Source organism: Bos taurus, chromosome 15 (assembly GCF_002263795.3).
Source record: "Bos taurus isolate L1 Dominette 01449 registration number 42190680 breed Hereford chromosome 15, ARS-UCD2.0, whole genome shotgun sequence".
NCBI lineage: Eukaryota > Metazoa > Chordata > Mammalia > Artiodactyla > Bovidae > Bos > Bos taurus.
In genome coordinates this window covers 8,876,685-8,889,182 of record NC_037342.1, presented here as the reverse complement: position 1 = coordinate 8,889,182, position 12,498 = coordinate 8,876,685, and the positions used below count along the sequence as shown (strand labels likewise).

Genomic DNA, 12,498 nt, shown 5'->3' with positions numbered 1-12,498 from the left:
CTATACAATGCAATGTTAACTGGTGGTTGTATCCAAGCACAAAGTATTATGAAAAAAATCTATAATTAAATTATCCTCAGAAATTATGGAAATCAACTTGCATCCCATCTCTTTTACTGGCAATGTTCATTACTAAATATGTATTTCATTCAAATGCTTTACCAGTTTGATTGGGTCCTTATTGGAAATACAATATCTCATGGCTCCTCATCATGGCTTGACCTTAACTTTTTCCCTTCTCTTTTGCCTATAGGTCCCCCAGGCCCACCAGGGATAGTGATTGTGGAGGAAATCACCGAGAGCACAGCCACACTATCCTGGAGTCCAGCCGCTGACAACCACAGCCCCATCTCTTCCTACAACCTTCAGGCTCGTAGCCCCTTCTCCCTGGGCTGGCAAACGGTAAAAACAGGTAAGAGGCTCTAAAACAACTTCAGACACAGACATAGCAGCTTCCGATGTCATGAGCCGTATTTGCTAACAATCTCAGCAGGATTATTTTGGATTCAGGAAATTTTATTATTTATGACAATATTACACTAGAGAAGGACACAGCAACCCACTCTAGTATTCTTTCCTGGAGAATCCCACAGACAGAGGAGCCTGGCGGACTACAGTCCATAGGTCGCCAAGAGTTGGACACGACTGAAGCCACTTTGCATGCAGGCATGCATGACAATCTTAACCATTGTTTGCTTCTTTTTATAAAGCCACTTTGTTTTCTTCTCTTCTTGTTTCCCAAGGAAGGACCACATTATTTATCTTTGTTTGTTTATTGAAGCAACGTTAAACTCATGTAAAAGCTGCAAAAATAATACAAAGATTTTCTGTGGGCCCATCTCTCAATTTCCCCAAGTTATTCTACCTAACAATGGTATAATGATCAAATCAGGAAACTGACATTGATACAATGCTATAAACCACAGATCATATTCAAATTTCACCAGGTTTTATGTACAATTTTTCTAGTGAATAGTTCCATAAAATTCTATGAAGTTTTATTATATAGATTCAAATCTCCACCAAGACAGTCAGATGCAAAACTGCTCCATTACTCCAGTTCCTTGCTCTATGCCTTTAGAGTCCCACACCCATTTTATTTATAAAAATAAAATCTAACATAAAATTACATTATTTAAAATAATATAGGATTTTAATGCTTACTTCTAAGTTTATTTGCATTGTAATTGCATTATTTTAAAAATAATTTTCCCCTGATGGCTTTCTTTTCATGTTATAACTAAACTTCCTTTCCCTCTCTAAATGTGGCTATCTGTAGGGATATGTGAAATTACACTCACTTGATAGTTATTACCTATTTAACATGTTGATATTTGAAAAGCAAACAGTATCTATAAAATGTAATCTTCAGAAGCAGTTGTCCATACTGAGAACGGATTGTGACTTTATTTTCTATCTAAATATAAAACTGATTTACCTACATAGAAGTGAAATATAAAATCAGTAAAATATCTCAGTGCAATAACCATAAAACTCCATTAATCTGAATGTTATAGAAGTAAAGCGGTCCATTTCATTGCTTAAATTAAATTTGAGCTGAAACTTGTTTTGTGTTAAACTTGTAATCTAGGGGCAAAAGTACATTCATCCAAATGCAAAATATTGATATGATTCAAGTTTTTCTTGATATTAGGTTCCTATAGTAATTCATAAAATTCAGTATAATTATAATTATAGTGTACTATACGTATGTACAAATTTGTTTTATAATATAAATAATGTATAAAATTGTGGGTGCCAGCTTCATTCCTGGTTCCATTTTAATCCTGAGATGCAAATATAAAGCCAAGAAATTGAGGAAATCTCTATGTTTGGTAGATGATTCTGGAAAGGATGCAAATTCAGGCCACATGAACAGGTTTATACAAGAATTCTTATAACCTTCATTTATAGGATGCTCCCAAGTCATCCTAAGTGTTAGAGCCCTAACATTTTGGTCTGCTGTTGGGAAATGGATTCACCTTCAAATTTCATGTTGTGCATTCAGCAAGCTCACTCTCTTGCCTGTGGCTGTGCTTTCTGCCCACCCTTGCCACACCGCCTAAAATAGTTGCTTCCTGGGATGTTTCCCTTGTGGTACATTGCACTACATACATGTGTTTCCTTGCTCATCCCATACTCATGTTCTTGTGTTTCTTAACACATGGTACAGCTATCCAGGATACCTCATCTTCCATAGTTTCTTAGTTACTTGTATTCCTTGCTTTCTTACATACCTTTATTCAACTGTTGGTACTTTTTGTTGTTTGATAGATAGATAGAGGGCCTCCCAGATGGTGCTAGTGGTTGAGAATCCACCTGCCAATGAAGAAGATGTAAGAGATGTGGGTTTGATCCCTGGATCAGGAAGATGCCCTGGAGAAAGAAAAGGCAACCCTCTCCAGTATTCTTCCCAGAAAAATCCCAAGGACAGAGGAGCTTGACGGGCTACAGTCCATGGGATTACAAAGAGTTGGACTCAAGTGAGCATATGAGCACATCACAACACACAGATAGACAGATAATGATAAATAGTGGATATATAGATATGCATATATATCATGTATGTATATACATACGTAAAATATATAAACTTTGAATTTTTTGGCATAAACTAAGGAAAAACAAAAGAGTGGTGTGTATTTCTGTATGTGTAGAGGGTTTAATTGTTTTGATTAAATGCTATTTGGGGTTTGTTTACTTATTTTAGAAGTCCCTGATGTAAAATTGCATTCTTATCTAATTAATTTGAACACTGGAAATATATTTGAATTGTTGTTGCTGTTTTAGTCATTAAGTCATATTTGACTCTTTGCAACACTGTGAACTACAGCCCACCAGGCTCCTCTCTCCATGAGATGTCTCAGGCAAGAATATTAGAGTGGGTTGCCATTTTCTTCTCCAGGGGGTCTTCCCAAACCAGAGATCATCTCCTGCATTGACAGGTGGATTCTTTTCCACTGAGCCACCAGGGAAAGCCCTATATTTGAATAGAGAGCTATTTTTCAAATCAGTTCAGTAAATGCTGGAGAAGGTGCAGAGAAAAGGGAATCATCTTACACTGTTGGTGGGAATGCAAACTAGTACAGCCACTATGGAGAACAGTGTGGAGATTCCTTAAAAAACTGGAAATAGAACTGCCATATGACCCAGCAGTCCCACTGCTGAGCAAACACAGCGAGGAAACCAGAATTAAAAGAGACACGTGTACCCCAATGTTCATCGCAACACTGTTTACAAGAGCTAGGACATGGAAGCAACCTAGATGTCCATCAGCAGATGAATGGATAAGAAAGCTGCGGTACATATACACAATGGAATATTACTCAGCCATTAAAAAGAATACATTTGAATCAGTTCTTATGAGGTGGATCAAACTGGAGCCTATTATACAGAGCGAAGTAAGTCAGAAAGAAAAACACCAATACAGTATATTAACACATATATATGGAATTTAGAAAGATGGTAATGACGACCCTGTATGTGAGACAGCAAAAGAGACACAGATGTAAAGAACAGACTGTTGGACTCTGTGGGAGAAGGTGAGAGTGGGATGATTTGAGAGAATAATATTGAAACATATATAATGCCATATGTGAAATAGATGACTATTCCAAGTTCAATGCAGGAAACAGGATACTCAAAGACAGTGCACTGGGATGACTCTGAGAGATGGGGTGGGTAGGGAGGTGGGAGGGAAAGTCAGGATGGAGAACACATGTACACCCATGGCTGATTCATGTGAATGTATGGCAAAAACCACCACAATATTGTAAAGTAACTAGCCTCCAATTAAAATAATTTTAAAAAATAAATAAAATAAAAGGCAACACTAAAAAAAAATAAAGAAATAAAATCAGTTCAGTTCAGTTCAGTTCAGTCACTCAGTCGTGTCCAACTCTTTGCGACCCCATGAATCGCAGCACGCCAGGCCTCCCTGTCCATCACCAACTCCCGGAGTTCACTCAGACTCAAGTCCGTCGAGTCAGTGATGCCATCCAGCCATCTCATCCTCTGTCGTCCCCTTCTCCTCCCACCCCCAATCCCTCCCAGCATCAGAGTCTTTTCCAATGAGTCAGCTGTTCGCATGAGGTGGCCAAAGTACTGGAGTTTCAGCTTTAGCATCAGTTCAGTTCAGTAAGTGCTTTAAAAAATCGAGTTATACTGCATTTACAAGTAAACATATATTTTTCAAAAGTGTATTCCTATAAATGGAGAAGGCAGTGGCACCCCACTCCAGTATTCTTGCCTGGAAAATCCCATGGACAGAGGAGCCTGGTAGGCTGCAGTCTATGGGGTCGCTAATAGTCGGACACGACTGAGCGACTTCACTTTCACTTTTCACTTTTCACTTTCATGCATTGGAGAAGGAAATGGTAACCCACTACAGTGTTCTTCCCTGGAGAATCCCAGGGATGAGGGAGCCTGCTGGGCTACCGTCTATGGGGTTGCACAGAGTCGGACAAGACTGAAGCAACTTAGCAGCAGCAGCAGCAGCATTCCTATAAATGATCGATTTTATTTGCCCTTGATAGTAATATCAAATCGTTCTCTAGCAAGGTGTCTCCTCACCTAAGGTGGTCACACATTTCTCTAAAACTCAGCATCTCTTGTAGCTATGGTACAGTCATTGCCATCCACCAGGCAAGTCAAGGGGCAGCTGTCAACTTTTCCATGCTTTACAGCAGGAGTCCTCAACTCCTGGGCTGGGGACCAGTACTGTTAGCCTGTTAGAAGGAGGTGAGGGACAGGCTAGTGAAGCTTCATCTGACATTTCTCATCACTCGCATTACTGCCTGGTCCATGGAAAACTTATCTTCCACAAAGCCAATCCCTCGTGCCAAAAATGTTGGGGACTCCTACTCTAAAGCAGCTCTTTTAAATGTTTCTTGAGTTCTGCTTCTAGTGAAAACTCATGCCTGTGTTAGTGAAATAAGTTTTTTGGTGGCTACATCATCTTCACTGGGGAAGCAGATCTTTTGCTTTCATAGTTATCATCTAACCCAAATCAATTTCAGTAGATATGTGCCCTAATATGGGCTTTCCTGGTGGCTCAGTGGTAAAGAATCTGCCTGCAATGCAGGAGATCCAGGTTCTATCCCTGGGTCAGGAAGATTTCCTGGAGGAGGACGTGGCAACCCACTCCAGTATTCTTGCCTGGAGAATCTATGGACACAGGAGCCTGGCAGGCTATAGTCCATAGGGTCACAAAGAGTTGGACACAACTGAAGTGACTGGGCACACAAGCAGGCACATTCTTTAATGTAGACATACATGTTAGGGAAAAAAAGATTTAGTTCTGCAGTTTGAACACTAAAGATGTTAAACTAATGCATAAGCTAGCATTTTAAAAACTCTTAAGATTCCTCTATATGCCAGCATGAATATTAAGAATAGTAAGTTTCTCATTTTTGACAAATGAAGTAATGAATTTCACATGGACCAAGCACATCTGGAATTAACTTATCAATGCTGCCCACCCAAAAATAAAACTCAAAACAGGTGACTGTGAATGGGGCCATTTATTCATTTTGAAGAAAGTGTAAAAATCGTAAGAAATAGATAATTTCATTTGCAGATCCTCTTTTCTCTTCAAGCAAGCTGCTTCTTATTTGAACACCTGAGTTTCTTGTTCATATTACTGAACAGTATTTGCCGACCAAGTTTTTATGACCATATTTAATTAGGAATGGCAAGTCATCTGTAATCATAGAATTGATGGGCCATTATTTACTTAATTTAAATATTTTTCTTAACTATTCTTCAATCAATGGATAAGTCTTCTCTCTGTGGATAATTTACACTGAATGATGGTTACATTTATCAACTAAACATGTTTATTTAGTTTAGTTTAATTTAATTTATCTTTGGATGTAATTCTTTTAATAGGAAAAGCATTTTAATGAGTTTTTCTCCCTGGATCAACATGCAGCCCTACACTAAAGTTCTGTATGTTCTTTCTCAAGCAGAATGTTTTCTTTGAAATCAGCTTGCCTCCAGATTTCCAGAAAGACTATAGAAAGATACCTACAAGGATTTAAAATACTTCCTTGGTAAACATTCTTCATTACCTTTAATCTCCACAATATTCATTTTGAAATGAAAATCCAAACTGTATCCTAAAAAGTTGCTATTCTATTTCATATTGTATGTTATTTCATCAAAATATTAATACTTCCAACTCACATTTATCTTTTTTACAATTTTTATAATCCCTACAAGTAGCCTAGGATTCTATTTCTTTTTTTCCTTTTTAAAGAGGAATTAGAATTAAGGATGATGGAGAGAATGTAAAAAGGGACTGTGTGTGTGTGTGTGTGTGTGTAGGTTGCTCAGTTATGTCCAACTCTTTGCCACCCTTTGAACTGCAGCTCACTAGGCTACTCTGTCCATGGGATTCTCCAGGCAAAAACGGGGAGTGAGTAGACATTCCCTTCTCCAGGGGATCTTCTCGACCCAGGGATCAAAACCAGGTCTCCTACATTGCAAGCAGAATGGGAGTAGGTGTTTTTAAAACCTATAGCTATGGCTTCAGTTCAGTTCAGTTCAGTTCAGTCGCTCAGTCATGTCTGACTCTTTGCAACCCCATGAACCACAGCATGCCAGGCCTCCATGTCCATCACCAACTCCCAGAGTTTACCCAAACTCATGTCTATCAAGTCAGTGATGCCATCCAGCCATCTCATCTTCTGTCGTCCCCTTCTCCTCCTGCCCCCAACCCCTCCCAACATCAGGGTCTTTTCCAATGGGTCAACTTTCTGCATAAGGTGGCCGAAGTATTGGAGTTTCAGCTTCAGCATCAGTCCTTCCAATGAACACCCATGACTGATCTCCTTTAGGATGGATTGGTTGGATCTCCTTGCAGTCCAACGGACTCTCAAGGGTTTTCTCCAACACCACAGTTCAAAAGCATCAATTCTTTGGCGTTCAGCTTTCTTCACAGTCCAACTCTCACATCCATACATGACCACAGGAAAAACTATAGCCTTGACTAGATGGACCTTTGTTGGCAAAGTAATGTCTCTGCTTTTGAATATGCTATCTAGGTTGGTCATAACTTTCCTTCCAAGGAGTAAGTGTCTTTTAATTTCATGGCTGCAGTCACCATCTGCAGTGATTTATGGAGCCCCCCAAAATAAAGTCTGACACTGTTTCCACTGATTCCCCATCTATTTCCCATGAAGTGATGGGACCGGATGCCACGATCTTCATTTTCTGAATGTTGAACTTTAAGCCAACTTTTTCACTCTCCTCTTTCACATTCATCAAGAGGCTTTTGAGTTCCTCTTCACTTTCTGCCATAAGGGTGGTGTCATCTGCATATCTGAGATCATTGATATTTCTCCCAGCAATCTTGATTCCAGCTTGTGTTTCTTCCAGTCCAGCATTTCTCATGATGTACTCTGCATATAAGTTAAATAAGCAGGGTGACAGTATATAGCCTTGACATACTCCTTTTCCTATTTGGAACAAGTCTGTTGTTCCATGTTCAGTTCTTTTTTTTTTTTTTTTTAAGTCAAAGATTTTATTTAACAAATAATTAATGATGGAACTGGTAAGACATTACAGCCAGTGCAAAGGAAAATTCAAGGAGTAAAGTAAAACTTGCCAAAAGATGGAAAGCAGTTTTAGGGTAATAAGCAATTGCATTTTACTAGACACAATTAGTTTGCGTTCTATAAACAAGAGCTTCCTGACCTGCATATAGGTTTCTCAAGAGGCAGGTCAGGTAGTCTGGTATTCCCATCTTTTGAAGAATTTTCCACAGTTTATTGTGATCCACACAGTCAAAGGCTTTGGCATAGTCAATAAAGCAGAAATAGATGTTTTTCTGTAACTCTCTTGCCTTTTCTATGATCCAGCGGATGTTGGCAATTTGATCTCTGGTTCCTCTGCCTTTTCTAAAACCAGCTTGAACATCAGGAAGTTCACATATTGCTGAAGCCTGGCTTGGAAAATTTTGAGCATTACTTTACTAGCGTGTGAGATGAGTGCAATTGTGGGGTAGTTTGAGCATTCTTTGGCATTGCCTTTTTGATCACACGAACCACAGCCTTGTCTAACTCAATGAAACTAAGCCATGCCGTGTGGGGCCACCCAGGACGGATGGGTCATGGTGGAGAGGTGACCTGTTAGGTGACCCTGACAGAATGTGGTCCACTGAAGAAGGGAATGGCAAACCACTTCAGTATTCTTGCCTTGAGAACCCAATGAACAGTATGAAAAGGCAAAATGATAGGATAATGAAAGATGAACTCCCCAGGTCGGTAAGTGCCCAATATGCTACTGGAGATCAATGGAGAAATAACTCCAGAAAGAATGAAGAGACGGAGCCAATCCAAAAACAATACCCAGTTCTGGATGTGACTGGTGATAGAAGCAAGGTCCAATGCTGTAAAGAGCAATATTGCATAGGAACCTGGAATGTTAGGTCCATGAGTCAAGGCAAATTGGTAAGTGTTCAAACAGGAGATGGCAAGAGTGAATGTTGACATTCTAGGAATCAGCGAACTAAAATGGACTGGAATGGGTGAATTTAACTCAGATGACCATTATATCTACTACTGCAGGCAGGAATCCCTGAGAAGAAATGGAGTTGCCTTCATGGTCAACAAAAGAGTCTGAAATGCAGTACTTGGATGCCATCTCAAAAATGACAGAATGATCTCTGTTTGTTTCCAAGGCAAACCATTCAACATCATGGTAATCCAAGGCTAATCCCCAACCAGTAATGCTAAAGCTGAAGTTGAATGGTTCTATGAAGACCTACAAGACCTTTTAGAACTAACACCCAAAAAAGATGTCCTTTTCATTATAGGGGACTGGAATGCAAAAGTAGGAAGTCAAGAAACACCTGGAGTAACAGGCAAATTTGGTTGGAGTATAGAATGAAGCAGGGAAAAGGCTAATAGAGTTTTGCCAAGAGAACACACTGGTCATAGCAAATACCCTCTTCCAACAACACAAAAGAAGACTCTGCACATGGACAACACCAGATGGTCAACACTGAAGTCAGGTTGACTATATTCTTTGCAGCCAAAGATGGAGAAGCTCTATACAGTCAGCAAAAACAAGACCAGGAGCTGACTGTGGCTCAGACCATGAACTCCTTATTGCCAAATTCAGACTTAAATTGAAGAAAGTAGGGAAAACCACTAGACCATTCAGGTATGACTTAAATCAAATCCTTTATGATTATACAGTGGAAGTGAGAAATAGATTTAAGGGACTCGATCTGATAGACAGAGCGCCTGATGAACTATGGACTGAGGTTCGTGACATTGTACAGGAGACAGGGATCAAGACCATGTCCATGGAAAAGAAATGCAGAAAAGCAAAATAGCTGTCTGAGGAGGCCTTACAAATAGCTGTGAAAAGAAGAGAAGCCAAAAGCAAAGGAGAAAAGGAAAGATATAACCATCTGAATGCAGAGTTCCAAAGAATAGCAAGGAGAGATAAGAAAGCCTTCCTCAGCGATCAATGCAAAGAAATAGCTATGGCTTAGAGAATATGAATATATTAATATATAGCCTGGGAGGAAGTATATTTTTTACATTTTACATTAATTTTATTTTTTAACATAATGTCTGAAATAATTACATCAAGATTAAAACAGAAATTAACTGTTCATCATACCTGTCAGTCCGAACTCCCCTTTCATTCACTTAACAAAAATATATCAAGTAACCTCCATAGAATATATGGAGTAACAAAAAAAAAAAAAAAATTACTGCCCTTGTGGAGATTGAATTTACATGGGGGAGGACAAAAATTAAACAGAGGACATAATAAGAACATAAGTTATATAGTTTTTGGGAGAAGTTAATGTATGAAAAAATTAAGAAATATAAGGATCAGAAGTACTGTGGGAGAGACAGTGTATTAGTCTGCTTGGACTGTCATAACAAAATATCATTACCTAGGTGGCTTAAACAACAAGGAAATATTTTCTCTAACAGTTCTGGAGATTGAGAATCCCAAGATGTAGGTGTCAGGCCAGTTCAGTTTGATTCCTGGCAAGGATGGTCCCCCTGGCTTACAGAGACTAGCTTTCTTGGTGTGTGCTCACCTGGCAGAGAGGAGTGAGGAGACAAGTTTTCCAGTGCCTCCTCTTATAAAGACAGTAATCTAATCAGATCATTACACCAACCTTATGATTTCATTTAACCTTAACTACTTCCTATTTTCAACATAACTTAGAGCTAATCTATTAAAAGATAACAGAGTACCAATTCCCCACTATCAATTCATTTGTCTTAGGATGGAAGCCCAAATCCCGTATGACTTTGTTCCTTCCATCTCTCTACAAACTCATCTTCTACCATTCTCCCTAAAGCTTGCTCTGCTCCTGACTCACTAGTCTTCTTATGTTCTGCATATAATTCTTCTAATACTTCTGTACTACTTATTCCTTCTGCGTGGGATGCTTTCTTCTAAATACTGGCATAACTAAATCCAAACTTCAATCAGTTCACTTAAATGTACTTACTTAATGATGTTTATACTGACCACTCTGTTTAAAATTTCAGGATATGTGTGGTGAAGATGCTTCCCAGGTGACTCAGTGCTCCTGCCAATGTAGGAGATGTGGATTCAATAACTGGGTCAGGAAGATTCCTCTGGAGTAGGAAATGGCAACCCACTCCACTATTCTTGCTTGGAGAATTGTATTGGACAGAGGAGTCTGTCAGGCTATAGTCCATGGGGTTTCAAGGAGTCAGACATGACTGAGCGACTAAGTATGCACACATGTAGTAAAGACGGCCAAGTAGGAAGATTCTTAACTCACCACTTTCTGCAGGCATACCAAAACTACAACTATTTACAGAGTAAGTATCTATGCTGCTAAGTCACTTCAGTCGTGTCCGACTCAGTGTGACCCCATAGACGGCAGCTGACCAGGCTCCCTCGTCCCTGGGATTCTCCAGGCAAGAACACTGGAGTGGGTTCCCATTTCCTTCTCCAATGCATGAAAGTGAAAAGTGAAAGTGAAGTCGCTCAGTCGTGTCTGACTCTTCGCAACCCCATGGACTGCAGCCTACCAGGCTCCTCTGTCCATGGGATTGTCCAGGCAAGAGTACTGGAGTGGGGTGCCATCACCTTCTCCAAAGTATCTATATAATGATTTTAATACTAGCAGAAGAGATTTTCTGCAACTGGAGATGTAAAGAAGAAACCACAACAGAGATGGGGAGGGAGGACAGAGACACAGTGTAGTTGAGACCCACAACCCCAGGTATGCAACCCACAAATGGGAGGGTGATCACAGTTGCAGAGGTTCTCCCCAAGTAGCAAAGATCCCAATCCCTATAGCAGGCTCCCCATCCTAGGCATCCTGTATCAGAAAAGAGTCCCTAGAACTTCTGTCTTTGAAGGCTAGCTGAATTTGCATTCAGAGAGCAGGAGGGGCTCTAGGAACAAGGACTCCACTTGCAAAGGGCATGCACAAAAGCTCAACCATTCAAGTCCCAGTGAAGAGGCAGTAATTTTAAAGGATTCTGGGTCAGGCACTCTGATCTTGGAGAGCCTCCTAGAAAAGCCAGAGGCAACAGAGTCTCCCCTTAGAGATTTAGACACTGGCCACAGTCATTTTGGGGAGCTCATTCTACTGCAGCACATTGACACTGGCAAGTGATATTTTGGAGTCCTTGCTCTAGATTATTAGTGGTGAGGGACTACCTGCCCACCATGAAGCTAACACCAGCTCAGGGCCCTCTTGGACTGAGCAGCTAACCACTTCAAAACTTTGCCCTTCTCTCAGCAGCCCAGGAGTCATGAGGCAGTACTTGACAGGCAAAGAGACTGGGAGCCAGTCTGGCCTACCAGAGAACACCCAGTAGTCAGCTCTACCACAATGAATGGGTCCATGCAGCCCAAATAGGCATACCCCTAGATCATATACTCCAGTGACCTGAGGGGGGTGTGCTGCTGGGCCCTCGGGGGCATCTCCTACATTGAGATCACTTCTCAATGACAGGGAATGTAACTGACCTGTGTAACATATAGAAATAAATAAACCAATAGACAAAATAAGAAGACAGGAATATGATACAAGGAACAAGACAAAATCTTATAAAATCTTAGAAAAAGAACTGAACGAAGTGGAGATAAGCAATCTACTTGGTAAGAAATTCAAGGTACTCTTCACAGAGATGCTCACTAAACTCAGAAGAACGTGCATGAACATAGTGATATTTTTAACAAAGAAATAGAAAATATTAAAAAGTCCAAACAGAGCTGAAAAATACAATAACTAAAATAAATATACAAGAAAAAATCAATGCCATATTAGATAATACACAGTAACAAATCATCAAACTAAAGACAGAGTAGTGAAAATTACCAAAGTTGAAAAAAAGGAAAAAATAATTTTAAAGACAGTTTAAGAGACCTCTGGGACAACACCAAGTTTACTAACATTCACATTTAGAGGTCCCAGAAAAAGAAGAGAGAAAGGGTCAGATAATTCATTTAAAGAAATAATAGCAGAAAACTTCC

General features: G+C 39.8%; 1 protein-coding gene across 1 annotated transcript in view; it reads left to right on the top strand.

Moving 5' to 3' along the window:
• CNTN5 (contactin 5) overlaps nucleotides 1-12,498 on the top strand; it is a 1,670,765-nt gene that overhangs the window by 1,565,948 nt on the left and 92,319 nt on the right. Inside the window, exon 17 of the mRNA NM_001102211.2 lies at nucleotides 254-412. Coding sequence (NP_001095681.2) covers nucleotides 254-412 — 159 coding nt within the window. The remainder of the gene's footprint in view (nucleotides 1-253; nucleotides 413-12,498) is intronic.